At 48.9% G+C, this 21,535-nt stretch overlaps 1 protein-coding gene across 1 annotated transcript; it reads right to left on the bottom strand.

Moving 5' to 3' along the window:
• Positions 1 to 16: 16 nt before the first annotated feature.
• On the bottom strand, positions 17 to 7,575 carry AREG (amphiregulin). The gene is made up of 6 exons (XM_083862389.1): positions 7,452 to 7,575; positions 7,071 to 7,247; positions 4,340 to 4,523; positions 3,731 to 3,889; positions 2,125 to 2,227; positions 17 to 1,223 (listed from the first exon to the last, which is right to left on the bottom strand). The coding sequence occupies exons 1-5, from the start codon at positions 7,492 to 7,494 to the stop codon at positions 2,140 to 2,142; spliced, it is 651 nt and encodes a 216-aa protein (XP_083718515.1). The 5' UTR covers positions 7,495 to 7,575; the 3' UTR covers positions 17 to 1,223; positions 2,125 to 2,139.
• Between the last annotated feature and the right edge of the window lie 13,960 nt (positions 7,576 to 21,535).

Below are 21,535 nucleotides of genomic sequence, written 5' to 3' on the forward strand. Positions count from 1 at the left end.
AAATAAATAAGCTTATTATGGAAACGTTAAATATTAAATACAGTAATAAATATTTACATATATTACAGATATAACTTGACAATTAATGGTGTTTCTCTGCTCCCAGAAGAATTCTGTTTATACAGAACGCAATCACTCTTCCAAGCAGAAACTGAACTCAAATAATACTCTGTGCTCAAGACTGCATGGACAGTTAAGAAACCAAGTACACCTGAGTCAGAAAAGAATGAGGTAAGATGAGTTCTTCACACCTGAAGATAGAGCACAAGAGACCACTGCTTGCAAAGCATCAGTGACTGAATTAAATTCTTCAGAGGAACAGGTTCTTAGTCAAGTTCAACTGATGGGATCTGACGTGAAGCGTTTTATATTTAAGCACTGCTTAAAGTAGGAACAACTATCTGTTTAACAGAAGTAACTTTGTGTTTAGAAGAGACTGGTCCAGCCTTATCCGTTGGTTTGAGAATGCAAAGATGCAAAGCTTCAGGTCTTGCATCTACTGTCTCAGCATCCTGAGGAGACTAATTTTCACTCAGGCTAGCACACACGCAAATGGATTACTCCACTCACACCACGAGTCCTACAGAACTCAGAGGGATTACTTCCACACACACAGTAACAGAACCCAAGTGTGGCTGACAAAGATCTGTCACCAATACCCTGCAAAGTGATAATTACAGATGAAGCTCTTGGAAGCCAATATGGACAGTGAGCACAGTGACAACAGGATTAGGTTGTTCATCCACTGAGGTCTAGGGAGAGAAGCCATCGAACCTCTTCCCTTTTTCACTTTGGTAGAGGGAAGGAAGGGAATTTTCTCCCTTCCATCCATTCCTGAAAGCAGCAACAGGTTCTCCCCCTTAGAGATAGAGCTGCCAAAGGAGACTTGCTAAGAGAACAAAGTCCATCCACACAACAGTTGAGACTGGAGCTCTCACACAGAGACAGAAGGCTCAGTAGCAGTAGTCTCTAGCGGTCTTGACAAGAGGTCCTGCCCCCCAACGAGCCAGCTCCTTCCACATCGTTGTGCCAAGATGCAGCCATAACTGGTCTCCTCAGCAAGTGATTCAGCAGCAAGTGGCCTGTTGACATCTCCTTGCAGCAGCCTCTCTCTTGATGAATGAGGGCTTAGTTGGCAACAGCTCCAGCCCGCAGTGTCCAGGGGGATGTGTCAGGTAGCCAGAGGTACCCAGCAGCTTGGCAATGGCCACTTCAGCATTGCTCTGTAAGGGGCAGACCAGGCACATTAACCACCACCCCAGACACAAGCACCCTGTGCCAGCACCACGGCAAACCGACGAGCAAGGCAGGTTAAGGATGTGTGCACACCCGAGCGCAGACACTCTTCACCTCCAAGTAAGCAAAATGCTCCAGTTGTCACTGGACAAAGCTAGGAAATATCTATAGCTGACAGGTGGCAAAGCAAAACTTCACAGTTCTGCCAGAATTTTTCAGGACTATCTTTTATGGCTTCCTCCTCAGCTCGTAGTATAACTCCTTTTCAGTAAGGATCCTTGAGTCTGCTGTTACATACACTTGGCCTCAGAAGAGAGCTATTTGCCTGCTCAGTAAAATCCACTAGAACACTCCCAGAAGCAATCTACATATGCCAATGAGCTTTGGGCCTCAGTTGCTGTGACAGTATAAAACTTGACTGAGAGGCTATCTGCAGTGCTCACAGAATTTGCAGGTTTGGTCCACAGCTTCTGAGCACCAGAAACTTCCCAAAACTTTTCTTGCAGGAAAGATATGATAATGCTCAGTACTTTTCTTCTAAGAGGTGATGATGCTGTGGCACCATCTTCCATGACTGAAGTCTACCACTGTTTCCTGCACTGCATCTGCCTCTGTCCAGATATTTTCTTTATAGTTCCACTTATCTCAGTACAGCTTCCCATCCTCACTCAGTCTTTAACACAGCCAGAAATTTAACAGAGCTGTTGAACAACTTGGACAACTCAAGGTGGTTTTGAAAAACCAGAAATCCAAGCCAGCAGCTCACATGTAACCTATGTGTTTCAAGACACTTGGAGCATTAAAGGTAAACACTAGCTTTGTAAAACAAGCACGTGATTCCCATACAGCCTGGAAGGACTGAAAGGTGCTTGAAGTCAGCATCCATACCTGCTTTCTCCCCATTTACACACCGACACGGCCATTTCTGTTTTCTTGTCGGAGTTTTTTCCTTTCTTCTTTCTCTTCATACTGAGGACACTTTTTCCTGACCCTGTGGAATTATGGCATGTTAGAGATAATTTTGAACCCTGACGCACATCCTGTTGTCACCAACCTCCACATCCTCTGCAGCATTTAGATTTGTGTTCTTTGAATCCTCAAGCAACTCCTTGGCACCAGGGAGTTTCAAGCAAGACAGTTTTTAAGCATTCAGCATCAAGCAGTATCTGCTGATAAAATCAAGGAACTCCTTAACTAGATGTCAACACTTGTACCTCACAAAGATAGAGCTTCTTGACTTAAAGGAGCAAGACGAAGATTAGGGAGCAAGGTGAAGAGAGGTTATTGCTGGGACTGAGCAAAGCACCAGGAGATTTTCTGGGTGACAAATTTCCTAGTGGCTTTAGCTTACAGCTGCAGAGACTACACTGTCTTCCTCCTCTTCACAGCAGAGTCATGCAGGCTTCAAATCTAGTCCCTGTCCCTTGAATGCATAAGGAAGCATTTCTCCAGTGTTTTCTAGTGACTATTCCAAGCAGCTTCTCTGGATGAAGGTACAGATTAGCATGCTACCATCTTGTGAGAGTTCAGAACACGAAGCAAATGCACTTCAGAAACTACTCATAATCATTTGCTCTTAGACCACTACAGAACTGGTTATCTCTCCTAGCAGAGAGGAATGAGGCAGTGTTCAGAGAACAAGTGTTCATCCCAGCATTCTTCAAGGTCAGAGTTAAATATGAAGCAACACTGAAGTGACAAACATGTACCTTGTTTCCTGAATTGCAGGAAAAGGTACAGCACGTACCCAATTCAGATGATCTGCTTCATCAAGATCTAAAATTAGATTGAACCTTGGAGTTTCTACAATACCCCAAGCCCTGTAGTGCTGGAGCTCCAGTGACAAAACTGCAGGACTGTTCCAATATTCAGTTTGTTATACGGTTTGAAACGTATACTCAGAAAAGCTCTTTGAGTTTATTCTCAATAGGACTCCAGATTCTGACAACCCACCACACTGAACTGCAGCAGCTGGTTCAGCTGAAATAAGTGTTTCCTTCATATTGATAGCAAGCAGAATTTGGGAGCACCAGCATTTGTTTCCCATTCGCTTTCACTCCAAGCGTAAGCGTTTAAGCCCAGCAGCATCCACAAACAAATGGACTCTGACAGCACCATTTCCTACCCTCCACCTGTGTATGCAGCTGTTGAGTAACAGCCATGCATGAGGCTATCATATTGCTGCTTGCAGGTTTCTCCACAAGGATTAGGGAAGACACTGCTGTGTCGGCATTAATGCTCCTCCTGGGCTTCCTGCTGATACTCTGCAGCACTCTAACTACTCTGCTTGTAGCAAGAGCAGAAGGGCTCTTGGTTTAAAATATAAGGGTCACAGATCTTGCTTCTACCCTCCAGACATATCCAAGCTGGGATAAGAACTCCTCCTTTTCAGATGCTTTTCACCAAGGTAATTCAGATGAGCCATTCTGGGGTTACTGGGCACAGGCCCCACTCACACTTAAGGAAGACAGACACCAAAGAGGATAATACTTACTGCACTATCACAATGATAAGCACAGTAATGAAGCTGACGCTTGAGAGCAGGACAGCTACCACTACCAACACAGTCTTTGAGTAGTCTGCCACATCATTCTTCCTTTGAGTCTTCATGAACTGTTCACCACAGCGCTCACCAAAAAAATCCTGATGACACCTACAAGTAAATATTAACACAAGTTCTTATCAGCTCTTGTGCTGTCTGGAGCCAAGGACACCCACACACACTCAGACCTGACTTAGAGATCTTCCGAGTTTCCCATGAATCTCAAGGTGCTCACTTCAGAGCATGTTCATGAAATGCAGTCACTGCTCTAGCACAAGGTTTGTCAGCATTTCAACAAGTCGAGATTAGTTTGGGTGTGATGCTCCAGAAAGACACGCCTTTTCATTCTTTTGGTTTGAGTTTATGACCAACTGATGAGTTCAGTGGCTTGTTATGCATCTCAGATTCCATCATCACTTAATTTACATGGCAGAAAAATTCTCAGTCAAAATACAGCAGGAGATGGATCTATACCAAGCTGACACTGATTTTTCCCCTGAGCCCTCATATGCCACTGGCTCATGGCAATGACATCTAACACACAAGGTACAAGTAACTTACTTGCAGGTCACCATCTGGAGATGTTCTCGGTATATGCATTCCCCATGGATGCAAAAGTTTTTGTATTCCATTTCACAGGGAGTCCCTTTCTTCTTGTTTTTCCCTTTGTTCTTCTTCCTTCTTGATTTGCCAGCATTCTTCTCTCCCCCCCTCTTTGCTGGCTTGGGTTTAACCACAGGTTCAACTGAAAAAAAGGACACGATGACTTGGAATAAAAGTGCTAGAAAGCACAGTTCTGAGAAAATTGAATTAAAGAATTTGGTGAGAGCAAGGAGGACCATCACCACAGGAGGATCTGTGATCAGGAAGCACAGGATGCAAGTGAGAATGCTGCTGGGCATCTCACACCCAGCACAAAGGCAGCAAGCTCAGCAGCTCATTAAAGCACAACTCTGCTACCCTTAAGTCCTGTGCCATGCAGACCAGAGGCAGTAGGAGCAGATGAGCCAAGACCCACCAAAGATGAAGAGCAGCACAGGTGCAGGACTGCAGCATTTCACAGCAAAAGATACTTGAGTGAAACAGCACAGCATCAAGCAAATGTCTGTAAAGAACAGGGAGTTCATACCGAGCCAAGCCATCCTCTAGTTTTATATGGACTCAGATACAAGGCTAATAGCTCCATGTCTCTAAAGCCTCCATTTGCATCAGTGATGAAAGGCACTGGAACTCGCTAGATAATCCTGGGCACTTGCTGAGGCAAAGCAGCTCGCTATCCCTGTTCCTCCTAAACAACCTGCAGGGCTGTCTTCAGAAGGAGAGAGTTCCTTTCCAATTCTCCTTTGTGAGAGATGCTGAGCGCAGGGAAGGAGTGAAGGCAAGAGTCCGCAACAGTCAGACTATTTATTCTGCCGCTTACTGCTGCCCCTCATTATCTCAATTATGACAAACCTCTAGAAGAGTGTGGTTTAAAATCCCAATTACTTAGCCCTTGGATTTCGGCAAGGGCGATCATGTTCCTTTCGCTGAGGAGAACAAACCAGCTGCTGACTAAGGGTCAGAAGGTCCAGAGCTGCCCCATGCAGCACTCAAAGTTCAGCAGTGGACAAACTTGGCACGGAAAGTCTTTGCAAGAACCCACCCCATGCACTGCTAGGCCTAACACTGGCACTCACAGGGCAACACTGCTGCTCAGGAGTAACAGTTACGCAGGGGATTTAAATAGGCCCCAAGAAACAGCAGAGCTATTTACAACAAGCTTCAATTTTGCTCTTGTGCTCTGAATACCTAATGAAAATCATTTTTGGATGATTAATATTTTACCCACAGCTCTATGCATACAAGCAATCACCACAATAGGGCACAACTGGATCTAACTACTTCCTAACCCTGTATTTCTGGTGCTGAGAGCCCCATACAAAGAAACAAGGTGTAGCTCACTGTTGTCTAGACAGCTGATAATTTTCACTTCTAGAGCAACAAGCCTGGCTTGAAGTTACTTAAAAGCAAAAATGCCTTCAGCAACCAGAAGTCTGATTAAAATGGTATGAGCTATATTAATATGTAAACAAGGTACACAGTTCCTGCAGCAAGGTTTCCCGTGCCTGGAAGTGTGTGCTCACTCCTGACAGTCAAAGGCCCCCATTCCGTCCCGTCTGACTTGATCTTTAGCTTTGTGCTTTCATAATTGAGGCTGCTTCCCTTCCTCCCTCTCCCAGGCTCAGCTTGTCAGCTCGATCTCTGCGTCCCTGTCTGCAGGCTGCACGGCCAGGAAAGCCATCCACAGCTGAATCATAACAGCTTCAAGGTTTATCCACAGATAAACCTGATGCCAAGCAGAAGAGCTGGTCTACAAACCAACCACCCTAGGTAACAAGTCTGGTTTCTGTGCAGTTAAGAAAACAATTCAGTCACTAAGCCAGTAGTTTTACAGGCTAAACTGCCCAATAACACCAACAGGCGCATTTATCCCAGAGATCTGCATGGAGAACTCCAGCAAAAGTCCATTAATTCCCTCAAGTGACCACAGAGCGTGGTCCCACTTCATTTCAGAGGTCCTTTAGTCACACTGAAGTCTCAGGGTGCTTCTGCAGGTAAATCAGTAGTCAGATCCACCCTGGAGGCAACAGGACCAGCCTACTCACACCTACTGAGGTTCAAGTCACTTGTAGATACCTGGCACTGCAACTACACTTAGCCCAGAACAACAAAATACTCCTGTTCCCACAGTAAGGCAGACTGCTCAGATCTCCTCACAGCTCAGCAAGTGGGCAAATTACAATAAATACCCACAACAGCTATTGACAGTGAAGCATTGCCCTAGAGATGCCTAACAAACTTTCCTGTGGCCACTTAAGGGATTTAGTGTCTGCTTTCCCAAGAAAGTTTCAGTTGACTCCAACCCAAACAAGCCACCATCAGAAGTTACTCAGAAAAATCTTGATGAAAAACAACTTGATGAAAAACAAACCTTTAGGGCCAAACAGCACCTATAAACTCCACTGATGCTTCTACACTAAGCAGGTGGTCGCCACCTGACTACAGTCCTTCCTTATCAGGAACTAAAACCACAGGCAGCAAGCTACCAGCTAGTATGTAGCTTACACACACCCTGGGCACATTCACGCTAGGTTTCCACCCCTGACAGCTATTTCTAAAGCAGCAGCTTCAAGCACAAGCACGTTTTTGCTCCATACTCCACAAGCTAAGCACAGAAGTGTTTACAAGAAAGAAAAGGCATAGGTTGGGACTCGCAAGTTGCGAGATCCCAGCCCGGGCGCCGCCGACTCACCTCGGATCAAGTCGTCCACGATGTACTGGTGGACGGGCGGCGCCTCCTCGTACTCCTCCTCATCCTCCTCGTAGTCGGGACTCGGCACGGGCTCGCCCTCGCGGCTCCCGGGCTCCTTCTCCTCGTGCCGCTGTGGCTCTGTGGCGTTGGGCGAAGACCCGGCGGCCGCACGGTTCGCTTTGAGGGAGGGGAAAGGGCGCCGTGAGCAGGGGGGGCACAGGGGTGGCCGCCGAGCGCGGCGCCGCGGGCTCCCCTCACCCGCCTCAGCGCGTTCCGGCCAACGGCCCCCGCGCGCGGGCTGCCCTCAGGCGCGAGCCCCCCTCAGGCGCGAGCCGAGGCTCCCCTCCAGTCCCGACCTCCCCCGTCCCGTCCCGCACGCACCTGCCAGCACGGCCAGCGCGGCCATCAGCACCACGGCCCGCATCGTCCGTCCCAGGGCGGGTGGTGACAGAGACACGGAGAGAACGGGGCAAGGAGTCGCTGTACCACAACAGGTGCCGGCGGCGCACAGCGCTCCATGAGGAGCCGCCTGCCGCACCACCCACTTTATGGGGCTGCGGGAGACCGACGTGAGTGGCGTCAGCGGGGCGGAGCGGAGAGGGCGGGATCGTGCAACTCCAGAATGACGGATCCCAGAATGGTAGAAACACAGAATCTCACAATGTTTTTTTTGTTGCAAGGGACATTGAATACCGTCTCGTTCCAGCCCTTGCCGTGGGCAAGGACGCCTTCTACTAGACCAGGTTTCTCCAAGCCCCGTCCAGCCGGGCCTTGAACACCTGTAGGAATCGGGCACCCACAGCTTCCCCGGGCACCCTGCATCCAGCGCGGGTCACGGCGTCGGGGGCGCGCCGGGTTATTGCGGGCACACCTGTCTGTCTGTCGGCTGGCTCCGTGCTCCTTGCTCTCCCCGCAGCTTCTGGAGCAATATTTTCCAGCGATAAACCCGGCCATCAACTCGGCCTCGCCTCGGTGGTTGTGTCTCCCTGAGCGGCGCACGAGTAAAGGCTGAGTACGCGGTGGCTTCCACCGGGCAGGGACAAATGTGCTCCTCGGGGCCACTGCGACAGCTGCACCGGCAGAGCTCCCCGGAGGGCATCTCCCCACGGCCGACTCTCCGAGATGTTGTGCGAAGAAGCCGGAAGCAGAATTCTTCACCCTGCTGAAGAATCCCAGAATCGCCAAGCCTGGAAGAGACCTGTAAAATCACAAAGTCCAACCACCAACCCAGCACTGTCACTGTAACCCCTGAACCACTAAACCACATCGCCTAGTGCCAGATCCAGATGCTTCTTGAACACCTCCAGGGATGGTGAGTCCACCACCTCCCTGGGCAACCTATTCTAGTGCCTGAACACCCAAACAGTGGAAATATTTTTCTAGTATCTAATCAGAGTCTCCCTTTTCTCATCTTAAGGCCATATCCTCTAGTGCTCTCACTGCAGGCACAGCAGAAGCAACCAGGTGCTCCACATCACTACAACCTCCTTTCAGGTAGTTGTAGAGGGGAGAAAAACTGAGACAGCAGGTTGTAATGTGCTGGTCTAGGATGGGAACCCAGAGAAACCCAGGGAGTTGAGGATGAAGGTACTGGCACCTGCTCCAGTGCCATGGCACAATGGGGTGGGAGGGCAGCGGGTGGCAATGCTGCATTGGGAAAGCAGGATCTGGACCTTTTAACTGAGAGAAGATGTGAAAAACGAGGACAGAGGACAAAATGTTACTCACAGCTCAGGAATCTGACTGAGACTTTGCTCGAGGTGGCAGAGATTCAAGTCAGTCATTGAACCTTCTCCCTTCTTCCACAGGCATACACAATATGTGGCTTCCAGTGCCTTTGCCAGGTCATGCCAATCCCGAGATGTTACTCCTGCCCTTAGAGGGGCAACACATTGCGACGTGGGAGCGGACCTTCACAGAGGACGGCAGGCAGCAGCTTGGTGGAACATGGAAGGCTCTTTTATTATCTGACTCCAATACCTTATATACATTTTGTACAGAGGGCCAAGATTAGCCCAAAGAGGTTACAACCTCCTGACTCCATTGGTCAATATGACCATCAGTCAAGTTCTCTCTCAGAGAGCAAGAATGCAAAACATACTGATAAATTCTAAGAATACAATATTGTTTACATGAAGCAGCGTGAGAAGCTGCTGCAAAGACTCAAACACTTGAAAGCAAGAAATGCAGGGGTGACACTGAGAGGCAATGCACCAGGTCTGGAAAAGAAGATGCTGAATCAGTCACTCAGATGTTAAGCTGATACAGACAGCTCCAGCAAACTTTTAACAGCCCTTTTGTGCATGGTGCAACTGAAACTGTCTGAAACCTCTGGCATGAGCTGACAGCTTTACTTCTGGGGTTTTTGTTGTGTTTCCCCTTTGTTATCTGTACTTAGAGGTACAGCAGAGAAAAGACAAATCCTGCTTATCACTTTAACCCCACATCAGAGAGCTCTGCAGGCTGTCAACAAGCAGCTCCTGCGCTATCTGGGGACTAGTCAGGGGCTTCACAGGGCTCCTCCTTTCCCCCTCAGACTGGAGTTCCCTTCCTGCAAGACCTCCATAAGTCTCAGTGCCTGGAGTTCACAGAGACCATTTGCATGTGAGGGGAGTTTCTCCAAAGGGAGAGACTTTGGGGTTTGGGGTCTCTTCTGCCGAAACATGGGGTTGGTGATTTGAGAATGGCCAAAGCAAGGTTTGTCAACCAGGAATCTTCCCTCTCTTCCTCCTTCCTGCTGTGCTCAAGGCTGGCTTCCTCAGCCAGGCACCACAGCTTCCCCCACAAATTTTATTTTCTTCAGCTGTTAAAACAAAATATTTCTCCCATTTTTAAAAATCAGAGATTCACTAGAAATATTTTAATTTTTTAAGTCCAGTCTAAGAAATATACTGAGCACTGAACATGCCCATCCTGTTTGCTGCACTTGGCAAATTGGGAGCAATTGGAAGAGGCTTAGCAGGAGAAAGGTTTAATGTCCCAAGTGCAATTGCCCATGTTAACTGCACTGTTTAGAGACCAAACACGGCATATCCAGTAGGTGAATCACCATGTTCCCTCTCTTCTCCTTTCTCCAGCTGATAGCTCCATCTCACTGACTGCCAGAGGTGAGGAATTTGGCTTGCCATGCTTCGAATTCATCATTTCATCAAATTCCTCCTGCTACTCCTGTGACCTTGAAGAAGAAGGGGCACCTGATATCAACAAGCACAACTCCTCAGAGCCCAGAAAGTGCAGCAAGATGGTGATGAGTACCCAGTTATGGATGGAGAGGTTCTGGAGGGTCATCAGGGGAGCTCTTCCCAAATGGCATCCTCCTGGCAAAGCCCAGCTTGGCTGTTTCTTGGAGAGAATACCCTTCAGAGGCCACACGTTTCAGGACATTTTGGGTGGGATCTGCCACAAGCCCCAGCTCTTACCTGTGCTGTGAGGGAAAGGGCACTAAGCTTGGCCATTACCTTCTTCCAGGGCTGGAAGAACATTTGGATTCTGTCCCCAGGATGCACTTCCAGAGGATATCCCCAGGTATGGTGCTAGGAGGAGAAGCCTTGAGAGGGGCTGCAAGGCTCACCTCCCTGGCCTGCCCCTGCAGCAGAGCCTGTGGGTGAGTTGCTGGAGCTGCACGGGCAGGGCTCACCTTTGGGAAGGTGCTGGTTCCCTGTGAATGCAGAGTGCCACCTACTGAGCCACTGCTCGCTCGCTGGTAGCACCCGGGGTTTTCTGGCAGGACACTCAGGCTGCTGCTCAGAGTCCTTGCTCTGGCTGTTCCATGAGGTTGGTCCCAGGGAATAGGGAGCTGCCCCAAAGGCTGGCGAGTCCAAATGGGTGGAGCTTACAGATGAGCAGGGAACCTGTGCAGGGGGCTGCATGTTCAGCCACAACTCTTGGCACCTGCCTTGAGCCAGACCTGGTTTTCCGTAGGCTGGCAGTGAAGGGACACGAGATGGGCTCAGGAGCCTGGCTAGTCCTCTCTGGGCTTCAACCATCATTTTGAAAACCTTCAGCACAGACTGGGCTCAGAGAGCACCTGGCAGCACCCAGTGCAGGTGACATTGGTGATATCTCTTTGCCCCTCTGATCCCTGTCCTTGTTTGTGGAGTAGGGGGTGGCCAGGACATAGCCATCACTTCCCAGCTGTGCCATGATGATCCGGGGCATGGACTTGTGGAGGAACATGCTGACAAGCTACCAGGCCTTGGCGGAGCACACTCAGACATAATTTCTTCCAGGAGACTCTGAGTGCCTACTGGGATCTTATTCACTCTCTTTACTTTTGATAAAATCCCTGAGAAATGCGTGAAGGGAAAGGAAGTATCTGAATTACCATCCCATTAATTTTCTTCACTGACATCAAATGTTTCTTTGGCAAGGGCGGGCACAGCTGACCTGGTGTTTGAACATGAGTTATCCTTTCTCATCCATCCAGCTGAGAACAGGTGGAAAAGGGTAATGACTCAAACCAGAGTGGTGTCTGTCTGGGCAGCTCACCAGACTTTCACTTCACTTGTGAGCTGCAGACACCACTATCTGCTGCTATCAGCAGCTCCCTCACAGGCAGGGAAAGAGCTTTGAAGTGAGGTATGTGTGACTCCAGTTCCTGCTGATGTAAATCAAGATTGCTGTAATAAAGAGCATGCAAGTGCATAGCCAGAGTGTTGGGGAGGAAGGAAGGGAAAGGCCTGGATGTTGCCTTTATGGATATTGGTAGAGTTTGCTGGCCTCTGAGACATGCAGACGTTGAAGTGGCTGTGCCTTCCTGCCGAGAAAGCCCTCAGCAAAGAATCATTTTCCTAAGATGGTGACATTCTCCCTGTGCTCTGCTCCTTTCCTGGAGACTTAACTGAAGCAGGGATCACATGAGCAAAACTTGTCCAGAAAGGACAAGGAATTTATGCACTGTTCCCCCAGGAAAGTCTGCCCAGTGCTCTGTGTTTTCCATCACTCCACATTTGAGCATGTCTTTTGGAGCATGTCTAAGGAGAAAAAAACAAAAAGAACAGAATCTATTGTGATGATAAGATTTTGTGGAGTTTTCTGTCACTTATATCAATAAAAATGAAAAAATGGTCCCTCCTGAAAATCTAAAAGGTACCTTCTCAGACAACATCAACTCCAGGGACCCAGAGCATCCCTGCTTGATCTGATGAAACATGCAGCAGTGCTAACGAGTGTGATGCTACCTAATCACAGCAAGTGGGCTTTTACACTTGCTTTCCACAGGCTTCCCTGAATGGCAGGCAATGGGGAAAGCAGCCTGATCATTTGCAAAATGGCCTATGCCACGTTGTGGCTCTAGCTGCTGCCTCTCACTGGCACTAGGCAGAGTTCAGCAGGGCATGCCTGGCTTGGTTTTGATTCAGGGATGGGGTAACATGCTGCAAGCCTGCCCAGGACAGGCACCTGCTAGGAAGATTTTTGGGAAGTTGCCTGCTGTTAGCACACTGTCCCAGGTTTCAGCTGCTCTGTTTTTCACACAGCATGCACTGAACAGCTCTCCTTTAACCAAACACATCCTCCAGCACTCACCCACTCATTTTTGTTCAATGGCTCAACCTGCAAATGCTCGGGGGCACATCCTGACCCCAGCAGTAATTTTAGGGGCCTTGAAGCCAGGACATGGGTGAGGCAATACTGGATTTACACTAGAATGGGGAGCTGTCCCTCGGCTAACAATCTTCTTCTTTTAAAATACCACATCCTGCTATGCTGCACTGAAAATTGCTGCCCTTTCTTCTATTTCCCTGAGGTGACTCGCAGGCACTTCTAGGACTCTCTGAAGAGGGCAGGCTCGTGGCTATCTCCATGTGCATCCCAAGCCAGGCTCTTCAATAGTACCCCCGTGCAAACCCACCCTGCTAAGGCCACTGGACAGAAGGGGGAAGATGCTTTAGATAGGAATCTCTAAGGAAACAAAGGCTCAGCTGTTGTAGCCAGTCCCTGACACTCATTTACCTGGCAACATTACTGTGGCCCTTTACCTTCAGAATGATAGTGCTTCATCTGCTGTGCACATTATTTTACATATTCAGCTTACCACACCGTTGTTAGATGAGCAAAATAATCTGATCATCTCGCTAATATCTCCAGTATTGTAGCCCAGAACAGTGCCTGGCAGAGAAGAGCACCCAGCTTATCACCTCCCCAAGGTGTATGGAGCCACTGGATCATTCTGCAAGGGCTCAAAAAGTCCTCATTCTAAAGAGAAGCGAAAACAAAGTTAAAATGTGAAGCATGCTCAAGCTTCACAAGCAGAAACTCTGTGACTACTGTTCACTGAGTTTGGAGATCTCCCAGCTCAATCCCAGGATGCACTGACTTGGAGACTGGGTGTAGTTATGTGGGCAGGGTGGCTGCTGGAAAAATTATGCCTATACTTGGAAAAATAGAGGTGGTTTTGCCCTAGTGTCTTAGAGACTGAACTGAAAAAGAGCCAGAACAGAAATCTTCAAATTGAGAAAAGCCTCCCCAAACCAAAATGCCAGTGTATGGTGGTATGAATGGAGTGGCAAGAATCTGGGCTTACCTTTAAGGGTCTTGGTCATGGAAGTTTGGCTGACCTAAAGCATGTTGGTGCCAATGGAAACTGCATTAGGGATTCTGACTGAGTTTGTTAAATCTCTTTCCTCACCTTGGAGGCTGGGATATGAAGTCACCTTCATACCATCACCTGGGAGATGTCTGTCAGAGCTCATTTGACAGCACAGACCCTGTGAACAAATTATACAGTACTGCCTGTTTTGGGGGAATGTAGCCTCACATAAGGACTGGGAGCATGTGACAGACACTGTGATGTTCCCCTTCAATCTTGCACATTATTTCCAATTGTGTTCAGAGCAGCAGAGAAATAAAAGACATGTGAGGATTTTTTGGGAATTTTCTTCTGGAAGTGCAGCTTGTGTCTTAGCTTTTTTGCTTTGAGATCTTCCTAGTGCCTTCCCATCAGTGCATCAGGTGTTTTTTTTTAACCTATTTGAAGTCATTTGATATGTGGAGAAAGAATGAATCACAGGAGAACCCTACAGCAATCAGCAACTTCTTTCCTCTCACCTTTGCCATAGCTAAGTTTTTTCCCCAGCACTAAGCCGAGGCAAGGCTTCCTACGCACAACAGTGATTACGTAGATGACTCTGGATTTTGATTTTTTTCACAGGCCATGAGCAAGCCAAGAAGCTCAGGAGAACACTCCATTTCACAGGCATGTTAGTTATGCTCCCTTAGAAATCCCATTGTTTGCTGGTGGTGCCTGCCTTTGACTACTGCTGCTGTGCCCTCGTGACTCCAACTGCCTCGAACTGCGCCAGGGTGCCAGCAAAGGGCCAAGAAATTTGGCAAACTAGAAAGATGCTGCTGGAACCAGTCAGCCCTGGCAGCTGGAGCGTTCATGTCAGCGTGCTGAAGCCAGGGCCAGTGAGGGCTTTGTAAGCTGCTTCTGTCTGTCAGCAGAAGCTGAGCAGGTAGAGCACCTGGTGCCCCCCCTTCCCTATGTGTCACCTGGTGCCCCCCTTGCCTGTGTGTCACCCGTGTCCCGGCAGCGTGGGACCAGCATGTTCCCAGGACGGGGCTGCTGAGACACCGAGTGAGTAAGGGCTCATTTGCATGAAGATTGCACACTCATGCTGCAAAGGAGGTTTCCTAGGTACAGGCTCATTTCCTTCTGTCGGTAGGTTTGCCTTCATGTAGGAAAAACCCTATTCTTGAAGGCCTTGAACAGGGCCCAGTTTACATTGGCATGCCACAATGGCCTGGCACGTTTGGGTCTGCCCAGCTGCAGGGAGGCACATTCTGCCCCTCAGGAGTGAAGCCCAGTATCCACTTCGAGGTGTGTTCAGATAGCCCACTCTCAAAGATATGCTTTTGCTGACAAGAGGTCTCACCACTCCTAAAATGTGTCTCAACATCACCACTGTACCAGTATCTGCATGGCTTCTCTCCTTGTAGGCTTCACCTAGGATATTTCAGCAGGGGCAGAGGTCTGCTTCAGCAGGGAGGGAGAAACCTGGAAGTGGCAAGTGCAGGGCTGAGAGCTCAGGTTGCCTGGGACTAACATGTTTCTGTGGAAAAAGAGGAAGAAAATTCAATGATGTTTGACTACAGTTAAATTACAGTAGGATTTAAAGACATTTTATCTTAACATGCATGAACTAGGCCCCTAAGCATTGCAGCCAAATAGCCATTTTCCCCTCCCATTAGCAGAGTGGTGGCAAATAAAATAAAAAACCCTTAAAAGGAGCTGAGCTGAAAAAAAATGCATAAGACTGTATGAAAATTTGGAACTGGCCCTACAGTGACAATATAAGAATCAGATTTCAAGTGTCCTGGCCCCTATGAATGCCAAATTCTTCATTTCACAGGTGTTAGGCACTACACATGAAGCCACAGAGAAAGTAAACACTTTGTTTTAGAAGAAACTGAGAGGAGGAGAGCTGAGGCTGCTCAGAGCCCTCTTGGCCTGCAACAAGTGGCCTTAAGCTCAACCTTAAAATACCTCCACAAAAGGGATTTTCCTTCTGGCTCTGTCCCATCCCCACTCCTGAATGCAGGGTCCTTATCCTCCCAGCTTGTGTCCCAGGGACAGAGCCACTGTGCTTGTGCCCATAGCCCTGGGGGTAGTTGCTCTCATCCCTGCAGCCCTTTCCCAGAGCCCAGTCCTGGCTCTCTAAAGTTTTCCAGCCCAACTGGATTGTGCCTGTCAGCTGTGGCTCTTGGGTGCCATGTACCCACCTCGCTGTTGCTGTGCTCTGTGGCACTGCCAGACCGGTGGCCCCCACCAGGTCATCCCAAACCTTTGGTGCAGCCAGTGGGGTCCAAAGGCAGCCTCTTCCCAGCCCCTGAGCTCTGCTGCTGGAAATGGGGACTCCACACTGTACCACGAGCAGAAACCTGCAAAGGAGACAAGACAGGTCTTGTCACTCCTTCAGTAGCAGAGAGGGGAGGGGGGACAGCCTGCTCTGACAGCCTAACCCACAGGAGAGACGAAGAAGAGACACAAACTGCATTTCCTTGCCTCCCACAACCACCAGGTCACTGCCGTGGCAATCAGAGATCCCAGGTGTCCATCGGTGGGCTCAGTGCGTCAGGGCTGAGGTCACTGCCAAAACCCTGGGAGGGCATGGTGACTCTTGCATTCTCAGACCATGAACCCGAGCAGCTTGTTTGGAAGGTGATGAATTTGCAGGAAGGGCGGCTGTGGGGTGAATAAAATCTGTCACAGACCTTAGCATGGCTTCCAGCCTCTGCCAAAGGCAGGCTGAGCTCAGGGTTCCTGCAGAAGTGAGGGATGAGGCTGACAAATGCTCTTGGCTGCACGGCTCTGACAGGTGATGTCACCTTTTGATTTCCAAAAAAAGGAAAACTTTGCCATAATTATCAGGAAACTGAGTCTTGCATTAGTGATTAATCACTCCAAGGACAAGTGAGAGCATTCCAGAGAAACTCTGCATTTAACATCAGGACTCACCAAGGCCATGCATCTGCCCCTTTGGGAAGTCGGGTTTTCCAGCTACCATTTCTAATTCCAAACAGGGCATTATGCAGGGCAAAGATGTTGTTATTTTATCCATGTTGGGGGTGATGGTGCTCCAAATTTTGCATTAAGAAAATGCTGAGAGCCATAGCTTCCACATTTTTTTGGATGCACACAAAAATATCAGTATCTCTGAGCTCGAAATGTTCTCTGTCTCTTTTAAGATGAGCATGAAACACTGCTTTCCTACAGGAAATTTCCCAGCTAACTCCCCATGGCCTGCCATAAACAAGGCAGGGAGACTGCGCTCCCACTCTCCCCGTCCCGATGCCCTATCCCCACCTCTGCTAGTGTGGGATGACGCTACGGCCAAGACCTGGAGTCTGGGAGTGTAATCTTCCAGCTGGCCGCTAGATGGGAACGAAAGCAGCGCTAGGAACGTCACGGGACGCCGAACCTGTCAGGAATACCACCAGCTCATGGACAGATTTTTTAAATCGTCTGTTTGATACGAATTCATTGGAACAAAACAGAATTCATTGGAACAAAACAACCTGGGTGAGTTGGAAAAAAAAAAAAAAGCTTTGACCAGTGATGAAGCAGCTGAAATGAAACACCCCAGCTCAGTTATCACAGCAGAAAGGAAATCTAAATAGATGAATGTGCTGGGAGAAGAAACAATCCTGAGTCTGATTACAAGTCTGATTTCTGATATTTGCCTTTCCCCCTTTAAATGATCCTCTCCTCCTGGTGAGCATTGACAGGGTCTGAGTGAGCTGACCCCAAGTGAGCTCCATGTGTTTGGTAGATGCTCTGATTTTGTGAGGTATTGAGTCCTGTTTCCTCCAGACTTCACTTCTGTATCCTTTTTGCTGTCAAAACCCTCACCATCCTTTCCCACCAAACTCTATTCTCTCATTTGCTGTCCCCTTATTACAATTACTCAGTCAGGTTTCCCTCATCCCCTCTTAGCACTGACCTGAAGGCTTATTCCCCTGTTGTTGTGTGTATCCAGATAGATATCCACTCCCATCAGCCAGTTTTCTCTCCTAAAATTACGCTCCATTTCCCTACCTGTACTGCACAAATGACAGCAGCTCTGGGAGAGGCACCTGAACTGACTTCTCTTCCTCTTCACATGGTTTTTCCAACTTCCTCAGCTTCCCATTATAATGAAGGACATCAATAACCAGCCCAATAAACCAGACCAGAAAGAGCCACTGTCACAGGACCATTGGGAACAAATATCCATGGACAAATGGTGGTTCGAAATTGTGGCTGACGCCTGTTTACTACTGTATCTTATCTTCTAACTTCCAACCGGATTTTCCTATCAAGAGGCTGATGCCCTCTAGTGACTAGGTCAGAAGGATCAGACTGGCATCCATCAGGGTAGGGCACCGAGATTTCTCAATATTTTTTGATCAGTTTTCTTAAACTTCAAGTTTGCTGGGAAATCTTTTAATCATATAGGATGGGATTATATCATGGGAGTGTTGGGGTAATTTAGGTTTGGCACTGGCTTTATTAAAATAACGATGTCTATTTATGCAAGACTGAAGTTCTACATTTACCGATGAAACACCTTCCATCTATCCTTCCTTATGTCCTTCCTTTCTTCCCTTCTTCCATCTGTTCATTGGTGCATCCACCCATCCTTTCTTCAGCATAGACACAAAGGATGACTGCTAGTGACCCAGGTCAGACATGCAGTGAGTATATGACCCGTGAGCCTTTCCAGCCCACTTAAGCTCCTCTCTCCTCCCTGAACTCCATCCCTGCCCTTCTCACGAGCAGCCCTGGGATGAAGTGCCAGATGCGCTGTGCAATCCCGGGCTTGCCTCAGCAAGGACAAGGACCAGTTGTCCAAACGTCCTCCGCCTCTGTGATGTAACCAAGACAGTCACCGAGGCTTCCTGAGCTCCACGGCTGACGCACGCTGAGGAAACCCGCTGAGGGGAACACGTGAATCCCAGAGCACTGAGGTTGCCCAAGACGGGGAGGCATGCCAGGGCAGCAGCCCTACGAAGACAGGAGGGTCAGCTCTGCAGCTGACTGCACTGCCCTGGCTGTGCTGTGCCCTGTGGGCTGCAGCTGCAAAGTGGACTACAGGAGGGTTGCTTTTAAACGCTCCACCAGCCAGAGACACTATGCAAATGGCAGTTCTAGCTTTGGCACCTAGACACGGCACAGACACTGAAAATGTTTGTCCCTCAAGAAGTGATGAGGTGGTGGGTGGCTTAAGTTGCTGTGAGGACTCACACTCTGATCTCTTTGCAGTTCTGAGGTTGGTGGCTGCTTTTGGAAAGGTATCTCTTCTAATGCCCTCTTAAAACAAGTCAGCCATGTAGTGACCAGAGGAAGCAATACCAGTGATATCTGCACAAAGCCAGAGCATTTGGGAGGGTTTACAGTGAGTCTTCACACAAGCACAATCCTTCCACAGGACACCAGGAGTTGTTGCTGTTGCTTTCTAGGTCAGACAGCCCCAGGCCTGAAAACAAGCATCAGCTGGCCTTTGCCTGCATCCCAAGAGGCTGGAATGAGTTTCGGATATACAGACCTGTGGGCAAGAATCCCAGAGCAGGGTTACCAAGAGGGCAAATCTGGGATGAGACAGGTTTGAAAAGGATAGGGAGATGTCAAACTGAGCACCCCTGCAGCTATGGGAGCTGTGGCTGCTCAGTCCTCCAGAGAGATGCCAGTGCAAGTGTCCCAGGCAGAAACCTTGCACAGTGGCCCTGAGGACAGGCTGATGGCCACCTGTCACTTACCCATGTGATGACCAGGTCATCAGGTGGGTTTCTCCAGCATCAGCCTCTAGCCCCTGTCACCCCCCCACCCCTTCTGCTGTGAAGCAGTTTGTCACAGGCAGGGAAAAACTGCCCTGGCGGGAGCCTGTAACACTCATGCAGCAGGCAAAACCATTGTGTCAGGAAGGCTTTGGCAGGGCCACCTGGGAGACACACCACAGGTGCTCTCACCACAGGAAAGAGGCAGCCAAAGGTGACTCTGACAGTGAGTGGTGCAGGTGAGGAAGAGCTATACCAGAGGGACAGAGGTGGTGCCAGCAGAAACCATGGAAAGAATGAGGGAGGTTCATCCTCAGAGACAAATTATTCGGGGTGTGTCCCCAGGACCTGGCTGTGTGGTTGCTGGACTGGCAATCTACGTCCAGCCAGCACAAGCTGTTGAGGTGGCAGGTTGGTATGTGGCCCTAAGCTCTGCAGTTTCTCAATCATGTGCAGGAGTGAGAAAAACAGGTGCTAGAAGGGTTGCTGTGGGCTGGGAGTCAGATGAGCAACAGGATAGGTGGAGAAAGCCAAGCCAGATAAAGGACAGTCAGCTAAAAGTTAAGACAGATGAAAAACTCCCAGCAAATCCTGCACAGGCCTGAAAGTGGACTATTCCTCTTAGATGTGTCTGACCCAAAGTGTTAAGGCATGATAAACCCCAGGCTGCTGCTGTTGCTGCAGTTGTAACCTTCTGCAAGAGCAGCAAGGGGCATGTGGGTTTGAGTGCCACAGCAGAAAGATGCATCTGCAGCTCCAGGGGCTGCTCAGGTCTTTTGGGATTCTCCTGCCAAGTTTAGCAGAGGAGCAAAAAGGTCAGTGTTTGGGGGGCAGGCCTCTGGGCTGAGTCTCTCCAGGATGCCAGGAAAAGTTTCTGGAGGATAAACAGGGTCAGGCCAGAGTAGTTCACAGACAGGCAGGGAAGCCTGAGGGGGAAAAAGGATGTGTCACTACATATCCTAACTGAGTCACAGCAAGAATGGAAGGAAGCTCCAAGAATCAATTTTTGACATATCTTCCCACTGGGAAAGACTGTGTAACAAAGAGGCTGTGGCTGGAATTACCATTAGCTGCTACCAGTTACCCAGCAGAACAGGTTCCTGTGTCACAACAGGATTACACGAGAAGGAGAGAGGAAGTGAAAAGCTGAAGAGTTGCTAATAAGGGCCCTGTGACACAGAGTTAACCCAGTTAACTGGGAATGACCAACAATCCTCCTCTATTTCAATGCTGAAGGGAGACACGAGGGTCCAGGCAGAGTAGGGAAAACTTTGCACCAACCAAACTCATCTCAAACACTGACTGACCTGGACTGAGGGCTGGGCAAAGACAGCCCCATAGCCATGCCAACAGTGAGCGCTTAGGTCACTTCAGAAGGTGGCAGAAAGTAGCCACAGGCTACCTGCACAGACCCAGCACGGCGAGCATAATCCCCACAGGATAACTCACTCTTGCACAAGCCCAGGGATCACTGGTCTCACACCCATGAACACCCAACAACGCAGCCCCACACAGCCTGTCTGGATGCCTGGCAATGGCCAGGAATGATGCAAAGGTTGGGCTTTTCCCCACGTCTTCTGAAAGTGTGAGAAGGGATGGGATTAGCAGGGATGATTCAGGTGCTGCAAGTATCCTTCCTCTTAACAGAGAGCCAACATCTGGAGTTCAGCTAACTCAGCAAGCTATTTTATCATTATTTTAGGCCAGCAAGATATTTATGGCCAAACTCATGAATTTTCCTTGCCCCGCTCCAAGCTGTAGAATGGATGCTGTGGCAGAAACTCTATGGGGAGGACTTGTTCTGGTTCCAAAGCAGGTGTCTTGCTGCAGCTACACTCACACCCTGAGCTGACATTTGTGTGTTCAGCTGCAGAGACTCGTCAGCTTGTGCTACTGCCTCCCTGCTGAAATCCAAAATATAGCCAGCACAACCTCCCTGAGGGTATGGATGAGCCAAGATCTGTGCTGCTGTCATGCTGTACATGTTGGATATGCTGCACTAGGAGCCATCCTCCCTCTGAGATTTTCTCCAGTTGTGCCAGTTAAAACTATCCACTGGAACTAAAGGTGCATTGATACACTTTATTAATAATACTGTGGTTTGTCTCTCCAAGAATAATTGCTGAGGCTTCAAAGACACTGCTCAGTCAAGTCACGCTGTTTTTCACTCTAAGATCATAGAGTCCAAGCATTAATCCAGCACTGCCAAT

Source organism: Zosterops lateralis, assembly GCF_965231275.1.
Source record: "Zosterops lateralis genome assembly, chromosome: 5".
Classification (NCBI taxonomy): Eukaryota; Metazoa; Chordata; class Aves; order Passeriformes; family Zosteropidae; genus Zosterops; species Zosterops lateralis.

What these genes read in the sequence shown, in the direction of transcription:
- AREG (XM_083862389.1), bottom strand. Translation starts at nt 7,494, where the DNA reads ATGCGGGCCGTGGTGCTGATGGCCGCGCTGGCCGTGCTGGCAG. An exon ending in CGTGGACGACTTGATCCGAG is followed by an intron (nt 4,524 to 7,070) that starts GTGAGTCGGCGG and finishes CCTTTTTTTCAG; the next exon opens with TTGAACCTGTGGTTAAACCC. An exon ending in CTTATCATTGTGATAGTGCA is followed by an intron (nt 2,228 to 3,730) that starts GTAAGTATTATC and finishes ATAATTCCACAG; the next exon opens with GGTCAGGAAAAAGTGTCCTC.